This window comes from Notechis scutatus, chromosome 2 (assembly GCF_049901735.1).
Source record: "Notechis scutatus isolate UNSWTSFEM ecotype Mainland chromosome 2, rNotScu1.2, whole genome shotgun sequence".
Lineage (NCBI taxonomy): Eukaryota > Metazoa > Chordata > Lepidosauria > Squamata > Elapidae > Notechis > Notechis scutatus.
This window is the reverse complement of record NC_142010.1, coordinates 154,934,048-154,958,281: the sequence shown is the minus strand read 5'-3', so window position 1 is coordinate 154,958,281 and position 24,234 is coordinate 154,934,048. Positions and strand designations below refer to the sequence as shown.

At 41.9% G+C, this 24,234-nt stretch overlaps 1 protein-coding gene across 1 annotated transcript; it reads right to left on the bottom strand.

Annotated features, from left to right (window-relative positions):
- LOC113430242 (intercellular adhesion molecule 1-like) lies at positions 1 to 15,761 on the bottom strand. The gene is made up of 7 exons (XM_087956912.1): positions 15,179 to 15,761; positions 11,907 to 12,173; positions 10,701 to 11,018; positions 10,178 to 10,456; positions 8,631 to 8,900; positions 4,992 to 5,234; positions 1 to 2,143 (listed from the first exon to the last, which is right to left on the bottom strand). The coding sequence occupies exons 1-7, from the start codon at positions 15,234 to 15,236 to the stop codon at positions 1,947 to 1,949; spliced, it is 1,632 nt and encodes a 543-aa protein (XP_087813038.1). The 5' UTR covers positions 15,237 to 15,761; the 3' UTR covers positions 1 to 1,946.
- Between the last annotated feature and the right edge of the window lie 8,473 nt (positions 15,762 to 24,234).

Genomic DNA, 24,234 nt, shown 5'->3' with positions numbered 1-24,234 from the left:
TTTAGCTTTTTAATCATTTTTATTATTTTCACACCATTATTTTCTTCTCCCAACAATAAAACACATGTGTAAAACCAAGAACTACATGAGACGGTTAGAAGACCTGCTGAGTTGTGAAACCACCACTGGGAGAGGCTAGTTCTGAAACATTGTACCTCAGGGATTTCTTTCCGGCATTCGGAAATCTGACTTAGAGTTATGGAATGTGTCATCTTGATAATCATGAATTCACATACTAGTATTTAAAAATAGAAAAAGGCTCTAACTTTCTGGCATGTGCTGTGAAAATTTGTAAGTGCAAATTTGCAAAAATAGAAAGGAGTTTTTGAGAACGCCGACTAGCAGTCTGAAGACATAATGAAAACTCCTCAATTACACAACACATGGACAGACTTACCCATAATTTCCACTGGGAAACTACGAGCATCCTAGATAAGGGAAACTATGAGCATCCTAGCTAAGTCCCAAAAATTATAGAGAATTCCTGGAAGTCTGGCACTCAGACAAATCAACCATCAGCGGACATATAGTGAAAAATGACATCTACATTTCATTTAAAAGAGACAATTAAAAAGCTAAACAGGAAGCAGAAAGTCCTCCTCGCCAGCAATCAAAACCCAGATAAGAAAAGCTTAATACCAGACCAACCAACAAGCAGCAAACAATACCACAATGAATGAACTACTAACCCGAACAAACAACAAAGAACAGCCTAATTAAGGAACTACCAAGAACACCCCTGTCATTATGACAGGCAGACCATCCATATATAAATAGAGAGCCACTGCCTTCTAGCACTGATGATGTTACTCAGTTGGGTAATGAAATGTCTGTAAGAAAATATCCAAGCTCGGAGAGCACAAAGGAGAGAAAGGTGGGAGAGAAATCTGGAAGACGCTTTAAACTCTACAGCTGAGTTGTCCATTATTGCAGGAAAAGCCCAAGCTGGTGTGTTGCAGACACCCTCTTCCTAGCGGTTCTGAGTGGCTTCCCAATAATGCCTCCTCCTTTTAGACCACCTTTTGTTCCTGGTTGCCTTTTCAAGGAAAAGTCTGAAAGTCCACTTAGATGGTGGATGAGATCTTCAGTAAGAAAAGCAGGAGGCATAAGCACCGCCACTCTCTGAAAGTGCAGACGCTACCATCATTCACCCTTTATTCTGTATTCTGTACAGTGGTGGATTTGTCTTCTGTACAGATGCAGATAGATAAACTCAACAAAACGTCCATAACAAAGTACATTTATTGGTTCATCAGGTATCCTCATAATTCACATTTGTGATGAAGTTCTTCTTTAATGACCAATCCTTTGTATATCTGTCTTGTAGGTAAAAAGATGATTATCTTCTATCCTTTTTCTCTCATCTCGTGGCGATAGAAGTAGAACAGTTACCATGAATCCCTGAGTTCAGCCAAGAGATAGGACAACTCCTCCCACCCATCGAGGGTCAATTTAATGACCAATCAGGATTACAGATGTGGTCATGTGGTATGGACTACATTTCCCAGGATACCTTAACTACATTTATCATGATGCATTCCCTTAAGGGGACAGCTCACAATTGCTACCTAACTATCCAAATCCCATTAACTCCAAACTGTCTGGACAGCACACCCTTCCAAAGTCCAAAAACAAAGGCCAGTTGGACCACTGCCCATCCAATGCTCAGGAGCTGAAGAACAGTTTGCCGTATCTCTTCTTCCACATCATGGAGAAAATCTATCCATGTGGCTCATAATCTTTGATTGGGAGCCACCCAGAGTTGTTGAAAGATGGCCAGCTACATGTGTTTTAAATAAATAAATATAAATAAATAATGACTTGATGGCATGTAATCAACATCCTCTTCCTCTGTAGCTAAGTAGAGTGATGAACACCGAACACAGCTATAATCTTGCTGGCATTGGGACAAGTGGTCCTTCAGTTGGTAGTAAACACAGGTCTGCTCAGACATTTGCATTGCCATTCAGGAATCTTTGCTCCATTGAGTTTTGTGGCGATTGCTGTTGCTTCCGTTGCTGCCACAGTCGGTAGACCCCAATCTTTTTTTGATAGCTTATCCAATAAGCTACACCAGCCACAAGAGCAATAAGCACCAGCCCAGCAACTATATAGCCAATGATATGGCCAATGGGTTGAGGAGCTGCGAAGGGGAAAAAAAACCAAATGCATTAAAATGTAGCATTGAATAGTTCCATAGCATTACAGTTCTCCAACTAGGCAGTAGTTAGTAGCCGTTATTTTTCAGGTGGGGCTCATAATCATAAAATACAACTTCAACAATTTGGTACAATAATACAGTACGTTGAATAATATAGTACATTCCAACCTGAGAACACAAAATATAAGGCCTCACTAAGGAAATGGCCAAAACATGTAAAACCATCATGGGGACTTACATCTGAACCACTATAAGAATTCTGCACGGGGAGCTGATGCTTAAGCCAACATCAAAGGTTCATTGAGAAAAAAATATTTGAAATTTTGAAAAAAATAGGCAAATGAAAGTTGGTTCTACAGAATTGGCACTGGATGGGGAAAAAAACCCTCTTAAGCATAATATGCCTACTTTAGTGTAAGGAGGTATAAATCAGCACTATCTTGACAATCAGCTGAGATTTACACTTAGTCCTTGCTGAATTTTATACCAAGTTATGATGGTGCTGAATGAGGGCTGCTTATGAAGGATCCTCATACTTATGTCCCTGCGTCTCTGGGGTCACATGATCACGATTTGTGTGTTCAGCAACCAGCTAACAATTACAATGTTGTAGTGTTGCACAGTCACACGAAGTCAATTGGGAAGCTGGCGGGAGGTTGTGAATGATGAATATATAAGTACAGGATGCTGCAATGTGCAGGAATCTCCTAACGATAGCAAGTGGAGTCAATATCATGCTTTACGAATGCATAACTTAGCTATGGAGTTCCTGGTCCCTGATTAGTGACGGCTACCTGCATTGGTACAGAAGCCACAAGCGTTTTTAAAAGAAACAATGGGTATGTTTAAGGCCAGGGGAGTTAATATCAGCAATTTAAACTTTGACCTTGAATAAACACCAGCCAATGTAGGAATTAGGGATACATTAAACAATGAATTCTGGAAATGAATCAGGTGATAAAGAGAGAAATCAGATAAATCCATACTGTTACAATCATCCAGACATGAGATGATTGACTGCCTTGCCATCTTAGTGGTGGGGAACAGTGGATCCTACAATCATTGATTAAATGAAAACTTCAAATGGGGATGGTTTTATTGATGAAGATCTTTAAGGAAAGTCCATCATTAATTTGGACTTCTAGGTTCCTCACCACTAAGAGACCCAGCAGCTAGGGGGAAAAAAACACCTCAGAAAATGGAAAAGAAAGACCAGGAAGGAATACAGCAGTCTCTGTCTTGTGCATGTTTGTTTTCTCATGGTAGGAATCTATGCAGCCCTACAAAGGCATTTAGAAGATGCTAATACTATGTCATCTGGAATAGAGACAGAGGAACACACCTGGATTTTGCCTGCATACTGTATAATTGAAAATAAATATGAAAGGACCCCCAAGAGATAGAGTAAAATAAAACAGAAACAGAGTCCTAAGGATTACTCATGGATGAAGAGGAACAAAAATGGAGATAGAATCGTTCCACATAATAGAGAAAGAAAACTGAGATAAATAGGTATGAAATCAGTGTGGTTATGATATTACTAAGGGAACTCACATAGGAAAATAATATCGATTTGAGGAAACAAATGCAGCAGATAAATTGGGTAATAATAGCACTGAACGTAGGTGATTTGTGTTGGCACCAGGAGATTGACTATAATGTGTCCAAGTCAGCTTGATAGAATGAAAACTCCTTACATGAAAACGCCATTAAAACAAGCATGTGAAATTGAGGAGGAAATTGAGAGAAAGGTATATTCTCCAAGGAGTTTTGATAGGGATGGAAGAAAACACAATGGGCAAAAGTGGGAATGTATGAAAGGACTAACAGATAGGGGTTTGTTTGTTTTTTCCAATAGAGGATGCAGACAGCCATGTTTCAGGGTGTCTAATAAATGGGCAGAGAACTACAGTACCTGCTAGCAGATGAGAAAAGGAAGAAAAAGAAAGTAGGGATAAATACAGGGAAGCGAGAAATGAATGGAATAACTGATGTATATGTGATGACTGAAAGGGAAGACTTTCACTTTGCCAAATGATATATGTGAAGACATTTCTTTCAAGAATTATAAAGCAAGAGTAATTCATAGCTCTCCTATTCCTGTCTCTGCCTTCCAAACTTCTACTCAGCCTTCTAACTTTGATACTGTTTAATGCTATTAATGCCAAATATCTGCCAACATGCCCTTCCAGGAAATGTTCCTTTGCTATATTAAGATGTAGAAGCAGGTGTATTCAAATGGAAATGTATATATATAAAAGCTTAATTCCAAAACCCGATCATCTTAGTTAAAGATGACTAAAGATGAAATTCAACAATATGTGAAGAAGTAGATATAAGGATAATGGCAAATTATTGGAAGGCAATTGAATGAGCAGGATGCTGGCATAGGAGACTAGTGGACAGCTTGACATCACAGCCTTGGGTGATCAAAGTGCTCTGCCAGTCAAAACAGGCTCCCGAGCTCAGTTTTTGGTTGCTCCGGCCTCCTGCAACCCTCTGCCAGCGAAAACAGACCTCGGGAGGATCAGTCCGTTGCTGTTTTCAGGGCAGCCCTGCAGGCCAGATGTAAGCACCCCGTGGGCCTTCAGTTTGACACCCCTGTTCTAAACCCTTCTTAAATAGTCTTGTCACAATGAATCTTTGCTGAGCTCCAGAACTATTCCAATTTTTTCTTGACTGGGCTATAGATGGAAGGGCTGTGATGGCCAGAATTTTTATCAGTTTGTTTCACTAGCTTAAGTCTACCGTTCAAATGCAGATTTGGCCGGTAGTTACAGGACCTAAGACTGTGGTCATTCTCGTTCTTTAGGTCAAGGAGTGAACTTACACTCAACGTGTACGGTCACATCTCTAACATCCCATCCATACTGGTTAGTAGCATTGCACTGATATATGCCACCATGCTCTATCTGGATCAGCTGTGGTTCCCCGATGTTATAAAGTCTCCCATCTTTCCAGCACTGAACAGTCGGTGTGGGGTTTCCCAAGGCTGAGCAGGTAAGTGTTGCCGTACTTCCCTCCTTCCAAGTCCATGTCTGGGGGCAGCTGGAATCATCCATTTGGGGCCGGTCTAGAATGGAGAAAGGAATGTGGTTAGTTTCACTGGTAATAATGGATGTAATGAAGCAACTATGCATTGCAAAACTGCAGAAGCATTGGTGATAATCTATTGCAATTTATACAATGTTCATTCTCAATGGATCCTGGAAACTATAAGGATACCACCATGATCCTTCACAGATGGAACATGGCCTCCAAAGGCAGTATACAGCAGCTAGTATCAACGTTTGGGAATCCCAAATCTATGTCAGCCTTCAAGATCTTCTTTCTGGCTGTCATGAGTAACGGGGGGAGGAAGGGGGAAAAGTATGGGAAACGAGCTGGAGGTTTTACTAACTAATATTGTATAAACTGAGGAGGGTTTCTATTTCTTGCTTAGCTTTCTCTTCTCTGCGCAGCTGCAAACCTTTATCAGAGTAGGCCAAGGTCAACTAATCATCACCACCTGAGGATGTCCACATGATGAGGTCCACAACTTTTAACTGGAAGAACCATTTGAACTATTGGGGGTGGGAACATTTCCATCCCTTGATATATGTGATGTACATGCCTATTTCCTCAGATTCAGAATTCTCTTGTTGCTACCACTTGACTTCCAGTAAAAGATATCTTTTCTCTAATGACAAGAGTCTAAGTATTTCTTTCTTGGATTTTGAACGGAGCACCAGCTGACAGTCTAATTCTTACAGATACTTTGTACAAACTGTTGTATGCTTCTACTTGCCGCAGGACCCCCTTTCCCTAGAGAAATCGACCCATCCTACCAGATCAGATAGACTGAGCATGCTCCCAGTCCCTTCCCCTAAATATTGCCATCTGGTGGACTAAGAACCATATCTTTTCTATGGCAGCCCCTGCCCTGTGGAGCACTCTGTCCGTTGTAGTTCGGCAGGCCTCAACTTTCCAAGCCTTCCGAAAAGCACGGAAGACCCACAAGTGCTAGGATAAAATTGGATGACTGCACATTGGAACTTTGATTTGGCACCAGGTTTTCTTTTTTTTAATGTTCTAGTGTGTTTAGTTTGAAACTTTTAATACGGTTTTATGTGTTGTCTGAACTTTTGATTGGGAGCCACTCAGAGTTGTTTTTGAATAAGTAAATAAATCCAAGCCCCATAGACAAAATTGCCATATCTTTAGAAATGCTGGAATCTATTTTTACCTGAGGGACAATTAAATTGTAATATTTGGAGTCATGAACATTTTGAGTCTCTTGCCATTTTCAAAATGCTAAAAACAACCATAGAACGGATTAAGTCAGGATTACAAAGCTGGGGCAAAGGTTTTTTTTTTTTTTTTAACTTGTCTATAATTTTTCCAAATTGAATACACTACATGAATTCTGTATGGTTCTCCTTGGTCATTAAATCATTGCTTTGGGCAAATGGATAAAGCAGCACAAGGGTTTTTTCTTAGTTTATGGAACATTTGAGTATCACTCTTCTTATATTATATCAGAATAGAATAGAAATTATACAAATTTTGCAAATCTTTTAAGGGCTGCTTCAAACGCCTCTCTAAAACAGCACATACTCAGGATCCCATTCTGGAGCCTATAAATAGTCCTCAACTTACAATCATTCATTCAGTCACTGAAATTAGGATGGTTCTGAATAATGGCGTGAACAAAATACTACCTGTATTCAGTTATGGGCTTTGCAAGGCCCTTATGTTCATGTGATAAAAATTTGGGTGCCTGGCAGTCCATCTGGCCTTACAACCAACCACAAGGACACAGCAACTACCCCAACCTGCCTATCTTCCTCCCCACATCCCACCCTGCTGGTGCCAGAGGCCTTGGGCCTGCTTTCTATCCCATTACACTTTGCTTCACTTGTCTCTTCTGAAAAATGCCTTTTCCAAAGCCAATGCAATATGGGTGCTTTCTATAGAGGGCCACCTTGCACCATGTGGAAAATCACACCCTTCTAAGAGATCGCAAGAATGGCACCATTTCCAGAAAGCCATGTGGCAGCCTTTGTATCACATCAGTTGGGTGTTCTTTCAAAACAGAGTTCTTCAGAAGAGATAAGTGGATCCAAGTGTGATAGGGCCCAAGGCCTGTGGGACCCGGCAGGATGGAAAACATACCCAAGACTGTGGAATCTGATGGGGCGAGAAGCTGTGCATGGGGTAGGCCATGTCTGGGGGTAGGCCATGTCTGAACTGAGGGGTATTGCAATGTGGGCCTCGGCTTGCACAGGGCCTCCTCAGTGGGCAGCCCACACTCTCTTTAATGACCACAGTGGGAAAAGCTGGGAATGAGGTCATTGAGCAAGGTGGTCACATGGATGCCTCTCTTAATGACCACAACAACCTATGCCCACAATTCAGGGCTCCATTTTGGCCATAATTTTGGACTACCTGTATTCCTGATTGGCTAATGAAAGAGTGTGCAAATATAAAGACCCCGAGCATCAAGGAAGTCAAAGTATACCACATCCCCAGCCTGAAACACATCACAGAAGCAAGTAACTCCTCTTTCACACAACCTGAATAGATTTAAATAACCAGTTAAGTTGAGAACATAAAGGGGTATATGTACCTCCAAGAGTACTGAGGGAAATCAGAAAATATATTTACTGATGTTGTTTAAAAACATAAATAGTACCACAATGGGACATAATGCTTTGGATGTCAGAGATTAATCCTCCTGATGGCATCAAACCTACTAGTCTATTTGCCACTTTGTAAGGCAGCCTTGCATTGGGTGCCTACCTAGTTCATGGGAATAACTAAACCCAATAACTAATGTACATCTTCTCTAACTCTCATTGCAACAATACACTTGCATCTCTATAAATTAGCTGAGAGGTCCATTTGCTTTAAAAACATCATTCCCGCTGAGGCCAGACTGACCCCAAAGGCTTGTTGGCCTTCCAGAAGACGTGGCTCTGCCATCTGGCTTGGGGATCTGGGAACAGGGATATGGAGCTATTAAAGTACCTGTATTGTAGGGGAAACTTGAGTGCGCTCTCCCATGTAATTTTAAATGTATTTTTATTGTTTTTAATGATTTTTCTTATTGTAGTTTTTATTACAAAAACTATATATTGAGGGTTTTTGGGTGTGTATTTGTTAAATCTATATAGCCACCCAGAGTCTCAGAAGTAAGATATGTGGCGATATAAATTTAACAAATAAACAACAATTTCCCAGTACTTCAGTAATTTAGAAGGACAAGAAGAACACTAGGTGAGTTCCTATATGAAAGGAACCATTGGGTCATACTCATATGATCCTCCTAGCCACCTTCTGGGGTGCAGAGACCTGCAATTACATAACACTATGCAATGTTACCAATTTCCAAAGGTCATCCTAGCTGTAAAATTTGTTGCCACACTATTTGAAGATTACTGAATCTCTCGGAATAAAACATGAGGTGTATTTTTGTTTTCCTACTCACAGAAGACGGTAAGTATTTGAGACACGCTTCTTTTCTTGACCTGCCCGTCAACGGTCAGGGTTACTTGGCAGATGAATTCCCTCTCGTCATCCTCTTGCTGGGCAATCATTTCATGCTGCAGGAAATTTACGTTGCCAGATGCTAATATTTTGGCAGTGTCCGTGATCTGCATTGTAAAACCAGGAGAAGCACTGCCCTCCGCACCACATGTAATGTTCACTTTTTGACCAGCTTCTGAACTGCCAACTTGCAAGATGGGATTTGGTAAAGCTGTGAAGAAATAGAGCAGAGCAGTGATAATGTACTTAGATGGTTATAAAATGATGAATGAAAATAGTTAAAACAAATGCTGGCTAAAGGCTATCTCTCCCCCTCCTGTCCTAGATATGAAAAGAGTCATTAAGGACTAGGATAGAGGAACCCTAAGTTCAAGTCCACCTACAACCATGGAAGCTTAGTGAAGGACTTTCACCTTCACACTCTCTTTCAGTCCACATTCATCTCAGATTTCTTGTAAGCAAAATAGCATTAGAAATAGAGCACTTGAAATGGCTGGATACCAGAGGTTCCAAAGAAGTGAAATGGATGAGAGTGGCTGTTTCTTTCAATTTCTGCATTCTCTATTTGGTTAGAACATATTTATTTATTTATTTATTTATTTGCCAATTGTTTACAAGATAATGAGTATAAGTGTATACATAGTTGTGAATACATGAAATGGGTACATATAAGAAAAATAAAAGAAGAATAAGAGAAACAATAGGACAGGGACGGTAGGCACGTTGGTGCGCTTTCCTACAGACCTCTTAGGAAAGGGGTGAGGTCAATAGTAGACAGTCTAAGGTTAAAGTTTTTGGGGTTTGGGGAAGAAACTACAGAGTCAGTTAGAGTATTCCAGGCATTGACCACTCTATTGCTGAAGTCATATTTCCTGCAATCAAGTTTGGTGCGGTTAACTTTGAGTTTGTATCTATTGTGTGCTCTTGTGTTGTTATGGTTGAAGCTGAAGTATTCATTGACAGGTAGGACATTGCAATGTATGATTTTATATACCATGCTTAAATCAGACCGAAGACGGCGTAATTCAAGGTTTTCTAGTTCTAGAATTTCAAGTCTGGTGGCATAAGGTATTCTACAACGAGTAGAGGAGTGGAGAACTCTTCTTTAAATAAATACTGCATGTCAAAATGCAAAACAGTAAAAACAAAGCAATCATAAGTTGTAATGGCTTTAGGTCTAATGGCTTTAGGTCAGATCTAAGCTCTCTCTATATTTAATCTGGATGGGAATATTTTTTGGTTCATCCTACAATAGTTGTTCTTGGATCTCAATGAAAATAGAACAGGGTTGAGTAACCTATCCCTCCAATTCCATAGGTTTCAAAGGGCTTTCTCTCAAGCTACTTAGACTGATCCAACCCATTATTGAAATTTTGTTTTCCAAAATAAAATCAATCTAACTTCTAACTTCTTCTAGGTTTGTTCAAATAGATGGAAGAAAACTCTTCTAAATCTCTCTGTGTTAGTAACGATAGATATGAGACTCACCAAACACATTCACTGTCTTTTTCACGTTTTTGGTCACTGGCCCCAGAGAAACCGTGCAAATCAACTCATGATCTCCAACTGAGGAAGAGGCTATCACAGCCTGGGCACTTGCCAAGCCTCCCATCACAGTGGTGTTGAAGGTCAGGGACTTCCCTGCAAACCGCAAATCAAACACGGCCTCATCGGCTGGGGAAGCCTCAGGCGCATCACACGTCACTTTCATCAGGGTCCCAGCTTCTAAGAACAGGCCAGTGTGGAGCAAGGGAGCCTTTGCAAAATCTGCCAAGGAAGTAAGATAAATCATGTGTCAGTTATTGCAAAAGAAATCACAGCCACAATAGTACCCTCTCCCTAGCCTCTCAGGAGGTGAGTGCTGGGGCAACTGTAGGGGACATCAGATCTATGCAAACAAAAATCAAAACAGTGGAATAGGTGGACCAACCCCTCCTGTAGAGAACTAGCATTGTTTAGCACAGGGTGCCATGTGTCTAAATCAGAACTGGAGCAATGGATGGGATCTCACCAAAAGTCCATAATGATATGCTGTGGGAAGTATTTTTCAAGAGTGGTCCTGTTGGTCTCAGATCCAGGGATGTTTGGCAGGTGATTGTCTTGTTGTAGTCATCTTTCTGAGCTATCATGTGATGGTTCACCACAACAGGAACAGCCTTACGGTCAGTACGATCCTTATAGGTCTTTACCAGAAGTTGCTCTTCCCCTTTCAGCAAGGTCACGGTGAGGTCCCGGATGGGGGCTACACCAGAAACCCGGCATGTCAAATTATACTGCTTGCCCACTTCCATTTCTGGTACTGGATCCAGCTCAATCTTCTCTGGAGATTCTGAAATGAAATAAAATGTTCTAAATCAATTTTGTTTGATTAGCATATGCTAGAAGTATGAACAAGCAATAACACGGCTCTTCTGTTATTTATTCTATGTGATGAAATTCTCTCTACCTAAGGGTATATTTTCCTGTACATTCTAAGTCAAACTTAAATTTCTATATACTTGTAAAGGGCAGTGGGTGGCATGCCTTAGCTTTCCCAAAAGAAATATCTTGTCTCTTGTCATCTGAAAGATCTATTTCTATTTGCTTGCCTTTGTTAGGTAATTATTCCCATCTTTTGGCTTAGCTAAGTGCCTGCATTCTTGCTAGACATTAATGCAGGTAACCCTCACTAAACTATAGGTTTCCTTTGTCAATTCCCCAACACTTGATCACATATTCTCCTGACTGTCCCACCGCCTCTAACACTTTACAATGTAAGCTATGCAGCCTGTCTTATTTTCCCAAAAGGATTCGAGGGGAGGAGATGGAGAGAAATGTTGAAGTGTTAAAAATCTTGCCTAGGAAAGCCTCCCCTCCTCCAGTTGCCCTGCATAGCAACTTCATGTATTCCTTCACTGTTTTAACTTTATGTACTGCTCCCACTTTTAATGAGATGGTCAGCTAGATAGTTTTGATAAAGGAAATAAATCGATCGCAACTAGTGCAGAACGAAACTCTCCCGCATAAGTATCCCAAATTGTTCAATAAAACTTTGTTCATTGCTTTTATTCTGGTTTCTGTTGTTTATTACTCAGTTATTTGACCACTGCAGTTAACAGCGCTAAGGTTTGATCCTACCGGACTAAGTGACTCTTGTGTCTTCCTGTTGAATTTGAACTCTGGGTACTTTAGATGCCCAATATTTCTCATCTGCTTTTGCAGTCATCATGTGACTTACTGTAAACAGTAATGGTTGCTTTTGCAGATTTTGTCTCGTGATCCTTCTCAGCATAGCATAATGAGATAGTGTTCTGAAAGTCACTGATGTTGGTGAGACGGAAGACTTTCCAATTGGATCCAGTTCCAATGATTTCCCTTCTGAAGGGGGTTTCAAGGCCAATCGCATCTGCTTCAATATTGGTGCTGCAGTTTATCTCAAGGGAACCTCCAAATTGCACAACAGGATTTTCTGGCCAAATTCTCACAACGTTTTCCTCTGCGAATCCTGATATTAAAAAAATAAATAAATACACAATTTGCATAAAAATACAGTTATAAAAGAGTGGAAAGGGCTTGAAAGCAATGGGATTTAATTTTCTAGTATTAACTGTATTCATCATCCAGAATGACTTCGGCATAAATAACAGGCATTAACGAATGTGGACGAATAAAGCAGGCAATAAAGTTTTTATTTGTTTATTCAAGTCTCTCTGTTAAGGTCAATTAGGCTTTTGAGCATTATACATGAATAGCTGTTATGGGTTTGATAAGACACAGCACTGATCCTGAAATAAAAACAAGTCTACCTGCAAGAATTCCACTTCCGTCCAAGTCAGGCCCAAGAAATTAGTGCAGCATTTCTCAACCTTGGCTACTTTAAGAGGTGTGGACTTCAACTCCCTGAATTCTGGGTATTGAAGTCCACTTCTTAATGTAGTTGAAGTTGAGAAATGCTGGATTAGAGAGAAGGGACCTGCTCAAGGGCAAATCAATTTTCTCTTAACATTACTTAGTTGCTGCCTGAATTCTGAGCAGGAATTAGGATATCTTAGCATAACTTTGCAGAACTAAGAGCTAGATATTTCCTGCCTTTTCTTTATTATGAATATCAGGAACTCAGTTCTTTGATCAGTATCAAGTTATGTCTCATTTCCAAAGACTGGTAAAATTGCAGGAAACCATTCAATATTTGCTCTAACTGCTTTGTTAGGGAGGAATTATACTCCTCTTGGGAGGACAATTTAGGGGGTCAAGTTCAAACTAAGGAGAAGATCTGCCTTCCCAAAAATGTGCAATTCGGAATTTTCAATCCTGGCTGTTGCACCTACTGATATCCCAAAAACAGAGTCACTTTTAATCCAAAACTCTCCCTCTGACGCATCTCCAGAATAGGGAGGAAGTGGACTGAATTTGAAGGAATCCAGATTGCTTTGGAATCTGACAAATCCCTTTCTCCCTGAAGTTTGTTCTCCAGCCACCAAAAATATTGCTGTAATCTTTGCAAGTGTTTTTCATTAGTTCATTTAGCACGTTCCTGCACTCTTGAGTGCTTCAGCAGAAGTCTCCATAGGGGTAGGGGTAGGGTGCCCAAAAGTCAAGATGGCAACCATGGGCATGCAATCAAAGTCTTATTTTTTAAAAAAAATAATGTATCACTGCTCTGACTGGGAATTCTGCTCAAAGCAATCTCAACACTTCAGAGTGTGGCAGGTTGGAGAAAGCAGTTCTGATAGTTCAGCAAAAAAGTTGTATCCTAGAAAACGTGGAAATCTTCTGTTCCTGTAATTTTTGGAGGTGTTGCCTCTGGGTCACAATCATTGGATGTGCTCAGATGTGACTCAGAAGGTGCTTCAAGGCTTCTTCTTTTTTCTTTGCACAATGACTCATTGACTTGCTTTACCATCTTCTACAAATGGTACCTGTCTGTCTGGGATTAACTGCCACACCTTTCCTTGACTGTCTTAAAAGAAATATAGCTCCTTTCCAGAAATTGCCCAAGTGTAAGGTGTACTTTTCTCAGTATTGAATTTCATTCATTTTGTTAGATAGGGACCAATGTTCAAATCTGTCGAGATCCTTTTGGATCTTCAACCTATCTTCTGGGATGTTGGCTATTCCCGCCCAGTTTGGTGTTGTCTGAAATTTTGATGAGTTCCCCTTCTATTCCCTCATCTAAATTGGTTAGGAAGATATTGAAGAGTAGTAGGCCTAAGACAGAACCTTGGGGTATCTCACTGCTTACTTCCCTTGATATAGATGTAGTTCCATTGAGGGTTAGACATTGAGTGTGGTTTGTCAACCAGTTACAAAATCCATCACTTTGTCAAAGTTAGTAAATTTAGAGTAAATTTAGTGAGGAATGCTTCTTCCTCCTCTAGCAAAGCCTCCTTTCTCAACCTTTGTGTTATTTTCTGAATCAACAGCCAACGGGTATCTCTAAGAGACAAATCTACCTTACATCTACACAAAAAACACAGACTGGAGACGATACCTCACCCCCCCCCTTCCTCCCTAATGTCTGGCCAGCACTCAAAGGGTGGGCTTCAGCATCTAAATATTGCCCTGCTGTCCTTTAATTAACAAGCTTAGCCTGCAACAAAATCTGTATCTTGCCTCCACAAAGAATGCGATCACCAAACAATATTCAACCCACCAACTGTATTTTCATGGGAAATCAAATGCAAGGAGGTGGAAATAACCGAGTATTCTTAGGGTTGATGGGCGAAACCTCTTGTTTATTTTTCTTCTAGCATATTGACTGCAGTGTGCAAGAATTCAGGGAAGGTGTGTCAGAAGAAACCATACTTATCAAGCCTTCAGGTCGGGCAAATAATTAAAAGACCAGAGGGAAGGAATGCCTAAGACAAACAATCTGCAATTGGTGTTTCAGAAACTGCTTTGGGGAAATCACCTAAAGTCCCACTCCTGCTCTTTTCTAGGAATAGGCAGAAGGAAAAGAAAAAGAAAGTTATAACTTTAGGGCAACAAGTGAACATATGGTTTGTGTACATGTGGCTGTGCCTTGTTTGGACTAGAACCTGCAGTTTTCTTGGCAAGGTTTTGCAGAAGTGGTTTGCCCTTTGACCATTTTCCTAACTTGCAGTTTCCAAAGGATTTTAGCCCACAGAGTGACTGGCCCAAAGCCACCCACCTGGTTTCATGCCTAAAACAGAAGCACAACTCAGAGTTCCCCAGTTTCTAACCACTACATCCAAGTAGTTCTCTAGGGTGTAGTTTAGGTAAGACTTAAATGGTGCTGAGGGTTTGATCTGAGTTCAATCTCATATATTCATTTCCCGATGCCACTCTTCAGAGACATAAAGTAGCTCTGCAGCCTGAATTAAGGACCCAAAAATCTTCCTGACCAGAACCACCTGTTTCTGGATAGGTGGCAGAGCCTGTAGGCAGAGGATCCAGAGATCCCACATTCCACCGGTGACGGATCTCCGCTTCGCACTAGGAACTGAGAGTTTGGAGGAAGATATTGTGAAAAACCGACCGCCGCCTTACCTTTTTCAAAAGCCCAGGAGCCCAAAGCAACGAGGAAAAAGACGAAAGACCGCTGCATGGTGATCGAGACGAAACTCAAAACTCAGGGAAAGGCGTCTGCTCGGGAGGCGATCGGAATGTAGCCAAGTGGAAATGGAAACGGAACCAATTGAAATCCTGGTTGCTTTTGCTGCTAGAGCCCCACAAAGCCCGGCGCCTGAGCTCTTTTTACCCGACTAGACGCGCTGCTCCTCTTTATAAATGTTCCGGGAAACGCCCCTTTCCCCCGCGCAGGAGGGTCACGGAAAACCCCCATTGATTTCTTTATTTCGCCCCAAGCCTCTCACCCTCCGCGCGGGCTGGGGAAAGTTCCAGCCTTCATGACACGCTCCCACGAGGCGCTTCCCCGCCCCCGTCGAGACCATCAACCCAAATGACTAAAGTTGATTTCCTCGTGTGGTCATTTACCTCTCGGCTTTTTGAAAACCATTTACCTCGCAGAGGGACTCCAGACGCGATCGACGAGTAAAAACGTGTGTGTCTGTGTGTTTTAAATGTTTTTTTTTACTTGTAGATCGTACAAGTAAATGTATATCGTGTGTGTGTGTGTGTGCGCGCGCGCGCGCGCATTACGATTTAAAAAGTCAAGGATGGAGTAAACATTAATATGAAGTTAAAAAGCGGGAGGAGGGCTTTCAGAGCGATAACCAGCCCCACGAAGGTGGACGAACCGTGCTCGGCTCGAGCCCCGAGCTCCAAGCCCCTTTCCCAAGAAGGAGTTCGGGAAGTGATGTATTATTATAGCTAAAGATCTCGCAACACTTTTTTTTTTTTTTTTTTTGCTTTCCTTCGCTTCGCCCATTCCAGGCGAGTCAAAGGTTGCTTTAATTTAAGAGATAACTGCAACTTACTCCGACTTTTTCCCGGCAAAAGAGAGAGGGCAAGTTATCTGTAGATTGCCTCAAAACCTGACAATCGGGTTTCAGCCCTCGTCTGTGCGCTCACTGTAAAAATGAGTTTATCCCATGAAAAATGAAAGTTGCACATTTCAGGCCCTCCTTCATTCCTGAGTTGGTGATAGAACTTTCTATAAATCTTACCCTGATTCACCACCATTTCCTGTTTCACCCAGTGCAAAGGCTTCCCATGAAATATTTGCTGAAGGCCTAGCCTCCTCCTCGGCCCAACCCTGGTCCAAGTACCCAGGCAGCCTGAGCCTGTAGCTTCTTGCTCAATTGCAGAAGGCTTCCCCACCCCCACCCCTGTCTGTCTTGCTGGGCTGAGAAGTCTGTAGACCCCAGAGAGGAAGGGGTCAATCTATTTTCTAAAGCACCTGAAAGCCAGACAAAGAATAATGGATGGAAACGGAACAAGGAGAGATTCAACCTGGAAATAAGGAGAAACTTTTTGACAGTGAGAACAATCAACCAATGGAACAGCTTGCCCTCGGAAGTTGTGGGAGCGCCATCACTTGAGACCTTCAAGAAGAGATTGGACTGCCATTTGTCAGAAATGGTGTAAGGTCTCCGCTTGGGTGGGGGGTTGGACTAGATGACCTAAAAGGTCCCTTCCAACTCTCATTATCTGTTATGTGAATTGTTTCATGGTAGATCTGGGGTAAGGCCTCACCCTTCTCCCATTGGCCACCTGAGGCTACTGTGGACTGGGCCACAATCTTGCCTTCCGCCCCACAACCTACTAGTTCCTGGCCTCTGATTTTGAAAGCTGTCTGTGCCAAAAAAAAAACCACCTCTTCCATTTATTTATTTTTATTTTATTTATTTATTTGATTTGCCAGTTGCTTACAAGATAATAGGTATAAACATGAGTAAGAATACAGGAAATAGGTACAAATAATTGGGGACAATAGGACAGGAATGGTAGGCAGCATGGTGCACTTATGCACACCCCTTACAGACCTTTTAGGAATGGGGTGAGGTCAATAGTGGATACTTTGAGGTTAAAGGAGTGGGGGTTAGAGGATGTAACAACAGAGTCAGGTAGTGCATTCCAGGCATTGACCACTCTGTTGCTGCAGTCATACTTTCTGCAATCAAGTTTGGAGCTGTTTACATTGAGTTTGTATCTGTTGTGGGCTCTTGTATTGTTGCGGTTGAAGATGAAGTAGTCATTGACTGGTAGGTCATTGTAGCAGATAATTTTGTGTACTACGTCCAACTGTAGGTGGTGCTTTTTTCTTTGACTCATGGGTGGTAGGAAGAGAAATGATCTTTGAAATGGCAGTTCATCTGGAGTCAAGGGAAGAGAGAAGATTGGAGGTGAGTCTTTGGCTGTCTGGCTTTCCCAAATTTCTTAGAACTGGAGAAGCACCTCAGATGGACTTCCCTTTTCCTGCCACTTATGAGTAGCAGGAGCAACAGGAAAAGAGAAGGTGTCAAAGTAGGACTTTGCACTACGAAGAACTGGCACCAAAATATATACCTGTTTCTTTTTTGGGCAACACTTGATTAACTGCAAGGGCATCAACTGCTGATGTGCTTTCGCTATAAATGTAGTGGACCCCATTTCCCTCATGGACTTCCAAGAGAAACTAAACTGTAACTTTAGAATGATGATCTGTGCATTATTATATTGGGATGGAAGGTTGCGATGCACATTTCACTGCTCCTACAATCTGGAGGACAGATTGGGTGATTGTCCCTATTCTCTCTCCCTCCCTCCCTCTCTCTCTCCTTCCTCCTTCCCTCTCTTTCTCTCTCTCTCTTCTCCCCCCCCCCTCTCTAGGCTAATCCCTGCTTCAAGGCAGTTAGCCCAGCGGTTTGATTCTTTATATCTGCTTTTTTTACGGGTGGACAAGGTGATCAGCAATGTCCAGCAACAGCAGCTCCAGCAATTCTTCCATTCACCATAAAAACTACTTCCTATGTTGTCCCAAAGGTGCTTTTTCAGGAGGCAACTGGATTTTTCTGTTTTTTTCTTTTGAAGATGTTTCGCTTCTCATCCAAGAAGCTTTTTCAGCTCTGACAGGATAGTGGGGAATGGAAGGATTTATATTCCTTGCAAGCAGCTGAACTTTTAGCTATACAATTTGGGATGAACACCCTTTGAATGGTGTGGGAGTAGGAATGGATTTCCGGAGGAAAAATTACAGACTGCTGGAACCAGGAGCACTACTCAGGTGACCCTGAGGACACAGATAAACCTCCAAGTGGCCTCAACAACCCTCTACAAGGATGTCTGCAAGAAATATAAACCCTTCCATTCCCCACTATCCTGTCAGAGCTGAAGAAGCTCCTTGGATGAGAAGTGAAACATCTTCAAAAGAAAAACAAGAAAGTCCAGTTGCCTCCTGAAAAAGCACCTTTGGGACAACCATGGCCTGGGTGACTGAGAATCTCTACAGGCTTGTACTTTTTATGTTGTTCACTTGCTTCTAGATTTGTAGAGTTTAATTGATTATATGACTGCCTATCTCACAAATGTGATTCTGGGCAGCTAATAAAATGTTAAAACAACAAAAACAACATTATTAAAGTGTAAAATACCAAAATGGCAATTGAAGATAAAATCAGAAAAGAGAATTGACAAAGACCTCGCAGCAGGGTATCTAGCCTCCCATCAATTTTCCAGATTTGTCTGCCAATACTTCCTGCTTTGAAGTTTTTAAGATTATTCTCACACATGACACTGTAATATTTTAAAAAACATAGAAATAAAATATGGGGCAGAATAATTAATAGCTGGTTTATGATTTGTGTGGGAAAAAAACAATTGTAAAAGATGTAGAATTACCATGTACTTGTGAATTATTCCTGAACTGGAGTTTCTGCCTTGGATTTCATTTGTTTCTCACTTCTCTCAGATTTTTCATAAGTGAAGAAAATGAAAACAGTTTGAAAAATAGATTCATATTAGCAAAGCAATCATAGTTGCAAGGGTCAATCCATATGAAGGGTCAATCCATGGCTGAATTTTAACAGAGTACCAATAGATAACACAATTTAGGGCTCATATCCTTGTTTGTGATTTGTTTCATATAAAACATTGAGAGTCTCTAGAGCAGCAGTTTATAAATTTCTCTTTCCCTCTCTTTAAAAAAAATTGGTTATTGCACAGGGGTGTGTGTGTTAGGAAAGGACTTACCTTTCCTCTTCAAAAACATGTGAACAGAGCAATCTGAGCTGCAGAAATCAGGATGATTACAAGATGGCAGCATAGAGTTAAGGTTTATGTGTGTCCTTGCTGTCCTCTTCTGATCGTTCAAGAATTTTGCAGCCTAGGTCGGGTAACCCTAACAGGGACAGCTTAATTCCAGAGGCAGGTTCTTCAACATCTTATGGAGAAAAGAGGATGGTGAAATGGAAGCTCAAAACATAAGACAGTAACAGAACCTACAGGAGCCTCCTTCCTTGTGTCAAAATGGAGGACAAGGAGGCTTCTTTTAGGATAAATGTGTTCTACCCAGACTACTCTCCTCACGGGGAAGCCAAGAAAGCTCTTTGAATGTTGTTGCTCTTTGAATGTTGTTGTTTTTGATTAAAATGAACACAAATAAACTAATATTGCTAGGCACACCAATTTGATTGATTGATGTAGTTTCTGTACCACTTCTGTTCAATGGAGCTCTAAATAGACTTATCAGAACAGGCAAAGGAGGACATGGACAACTGGAAAGGAAGACAAATGTAGGGTAGGAAGGAAATACACTTATTGTTTAATTTTCTTGACCTCCATGTTAAAAGTTCCATTGAATAACTAAGAACAAACAAACAAAACAGAGCGCCTCAAACTATATGTACAGCATAGGACATTACTTTTTCCAGCATCAGAAAGATTGGGGTTTTTTTAATGGCAAGAATGTGCTAGAAGAGTCAAAAGCTGATTCCTGTCTTGTCAATTTCAGGCAACAGCTGCAGCAGCAGCAGCAGCAGCATAAGCCAGCAGGAGAATACTAAACAATTAATTAAGGACATAGAACTGAGCTTGTTAACTTGTAGTTTGAATTTATCAAGAAGCAGAGAAAAGCTGCTCAGGATCAGAAAGCATTTTAGATACTCAAGAAGCTGCCAGACCAGGGGTCTCCAAACTTGGCAACTTTAAGGCTTGTGGACTTCAACTCCCAGAATTCTCCAGCCAGCTATGCTGGCTGGAGAATTCTGGGAATTGAAGTCCACAAGTCTTAAAATTGCCAAGTTTGGAGACTTCTGTGCTAGACAATATTTGATTTTATGGCTATTCCTGGCAGACAGAGGGTGTGTCCTACTTTTTGCCAGATCTCCTCTAAATCAGGAATCTCCAATTTTTGTAGCACCAGGGACCAGTTTTGTGGAAAACATTTTTTCCACAGACTGGGAGTGGGGGGGGGTTTCGGTTTTGCGCCATAGACTGGTACTGGTCTGTGGCCCGGGGGGGGGGGTTAGGGGACCTTGCTGTAACTATCCCTCTAAGCAACAGTGTACAACAAAAATCTATGAGGAGCAATAATAATACTTTTTATTAATACTGTACAAGCAATTGGTAGCGTTGTATTTTTCTGGCACTGACCTCTGATATGTTGTTCAGTTTCCCAAGGCCTTGTGGGTGTTGTGTGGGAGGAGGGAAGTTGGAAGCAAGTGGGAGGAGGGAAGCAGGCCTCGAGAGGTTTCTCAGTAGCCTTTGAGAGAAAACCACTGAAGGTAGGAAGTAGCCTCTCTTTTGCAATTAAGCAGGCTAGATCACACTTGCCTTGTTTATGACCTGAGATATATGTCAGCTAAAGAGAAAGGAGGAAACTACAAAGTTGTTGGTGGTGATAGTGATAGTGGTGGGGTGAAAATGGAAAGGAAAGAAACAGTTGGTTCTCATTATACCACAGAGCCGGTTGTGCTTTCCGTTACCTAAACTTTCCCTCCGGGTAAAGTGATTGAAAAGGTTACATGAGTTAGCAACCTTATTGGTCAGCAATAGATGTATCTGGTTTTTCAAGAGGCCAAAAGCACATGTTGCACATTCAGAAAAAAATATATGAAATCACTTTCTTACACACACTCTCTCTCACACACACATAAACATGCAGTATATACATGTAGGAAAATTTGGGGAACCGAAAATGGAAAGCAGCAAAGGGTGCTTAACCCTTTTCTTACCTGAGATTTCCTGCTCCAGATTTGCCTCTCCAGATCTTTCTCCCACTTCCAGACAGTTAGACATTCATCTGAAACAGAACTGAACATAGAACAACATATATGTTAGATCGTGGGCGAAGAACACAGGACATGCTTGGCAGTCAGTCACCTTTTATTTAGCTCAGTATGCTCTGCCCCAGCTCGCCATGGCAGCCGCTTTATAAAGGAGCTGTCCATGGCTTCAGCCACTGACGCAAGTTTTTCCCGCGCCTGACTCCAAACCGCTGATTGGTCCTATGTCAGGCGCATCGGGTTTCTTTTAATATTTAACACCCCTCCCTTCTGGAAAGGCATCACCCAATCAGAGTCCACCCGGGCAATGTAGTCCTGTAAGTAGGCGGGTCGCTTGTGGGCGCAACCTGATCTACGCAGCTCAGTCGAGTCTTCGGATCTGTCCTGAGAGGTTGGAATCTCTGACTCTCCTGCTGGTACCTGTGGGATTCTCTCAAATCCTTCCCATGGCGCAGCCATTTCTTTTTGGATATTACCTGCCTTGCCCTCTGGTGGTCTCTCTGGGTTATTCTCTACTCTTGGACATTCCTGCCGTAATTCAGGTAAGTGATTTTGCACTCTAATTGGGTTTGAGTCTAGTTGTTCTATATGCGGTAGGTTATTGTGTAGGGCCTGGTTTCTTTTTGGCTGATTCCTTCCCTCTAGCTCTGCGGTCTGTGCCTGTATTATGTATTCTTTTGCAAACTATGAGGCCTCGGAGTTGGTCTATGTGTCGCTTCCAGGCTCTACCATCTTCGGTTTCAATCCGGCATGATAGCAGGCCCATGATTTGTCTTATTTGTGTGGGCACCCATAGGGGATTTCCACTATAGTTCTTTGCATAGACTCTGTCTCCTACTTGGAATGACCTGCACTTGCTGGTCAAGTCTACTGGGGTCTCCGTGTTGTAAAGGGGGTGTAGTCTGTCTAATTGGTTCCTTAACTTCCTCCCCATTAAAAGTTCTGCTGGGCTCTGGTGTGTGGTTGCACTTGGTGTGATGTGTTGGATTCTTAGCATTTTGTCTATGTTTTCTTGAATGTCCCTGGGCCCATTCTCGCTAATGTTTCCTTAGCTGTTCATATCATCTGTTCGGATTGACCATTAGTACCAGGGTGACCTGGTGCAGATAGTGCATGTCTGATCCCTTGTGTTGCTAAGAATATTTCAAATTGGTTCGCAGTAAATTGTGGCCTGTTGTCTGAGACCAATACATCCAGCAGTCCATGGGTGGCAAATAGTTGCCTGAGCATTCTTATGACCACCTCAGTCATGATTGATTTCATTATCTCAACCTCCAACCACTTTGAGTATGCACCTACTGTGATTAAGAATGTATGTCCTTGGCAGAGTCCTGCAAAATCTATATATATGCATGACCAAGGTGTCTTTGGGCTTTCCCACTCATGTGTTAGTGCTGCGTGTGGTGTTGGCTGTGATTCCTGGCAGGGTGTGCATGTTGAAACCCATGCCTCAATTTCCCTGTCCATCCCTGGCCACCATACATAACTCCTGGACAATGCTTTCATCTTGAGTGGGTGTCCCTCATGTAGTGTGGTTAGAATGCCCTTTTGTAATGTTCTGGGGATGACTACCCTTATCTCCCCACAATAAGCAACCTTTCAACCCCGAAAGCTCAAACTTTCTCACCTTGAATGGTTTAAATTCCCCAACTAGTTTGTCTTCCGGCCAACCCTTCCAGACCCAGTTCAAAATATGCACCAATGTCTTATCTTTCACGGTACCTCTCGTGATCTTGGTGGGCATGACTGGTGTGCTCGCGAGAGTTTCTATCAGCAATGTAGTCATTGCTGGTGCTGGATCCTCCACAGGCTCTGGCAGCGGCATCTGCTGAGGGTATCTGCATGGTCGATCTCCTTGCCAGGTCTATAGTTCAGTCTGTAGTTATATGCAGCGAGGAATTCTGTCCAGCATGTCATTCTAGGTGATAATACTTGTGGTGTGGGTCAGTCCCCTGCGATTAGCCCCCAAAGCGGCTTGTGGTCAGTTATGAGTTCGAATTCTCACCCGTAGACATAATCATGGAATCTTTTGATTCTAGCAACTGAGGCCAGTGCTTCTTTATCTAGCTGGCTATAGTTTCTTTCTGCCTTAGATAGTGTCTTTGAATAGTATGCTATGGGGGCTTCCCGCCCATTTGGCATACAATGGCGGAGTATTGCCCCTATTCTAAACGGTGATGCATCGCAGGTTAACCTCAATGGTAAGATTTCACTATATTAGACAAGGACACAATCTGATGTTAACAGATTTTTTATTTGTGTGAATGAATTTTCTTCTTTTTGCCCCCATGTCCATGCTGTTTTCTTATCAAGGAGCCGATGTTGGGGTTTCACAATGGTCGCTTTCTGCAGCAAGAAAATATTGTAGAAATTCAGTAACCCCAGGAATACTTGTAATTCTGTTTTATTCATCGTTGTCTCAAATGAGACCAATCACTGTTATGTCATCAGCAAACTTCAATATTTTAACAGATGGATTGTTTGAGATGCAGTCATTGGTATATAGGGAGAAAAAAGTGGAGAAAACACACAGTCTTGGGGGGCCCTGTGCTGATTGTGCAGGTATCGGATGTGATTCCGCCTAGCTTCATCTGCTGCTTCCTGCCTGTTAGGATGCTTATGATCCACTTACAAGTGTATTCAGGTACCGCTAGCTGGTTTAGTTTAGTTAGAAATGTGTCTGGAATGATGGTTTGAATGCTGACCTGAAGTCTACAAAGAGGACCCTTGCGTAGGTATTTGGAGATTCAAGGTGTCATAGGATGTAATGCAGAGCCATATTAACAGCATCATCTGTCAATCTTATTTGCTCAGTATGCAAACTGCATGGGATCTAACAGTGGATCTGTGAAGGTTTTCAGGTGGGACAGCACAAGCCTTTCAAAGATTTTCATAACTACAGATGTTAGAGCAACTGGTCTGTAGTCATTCGGTTCTTTG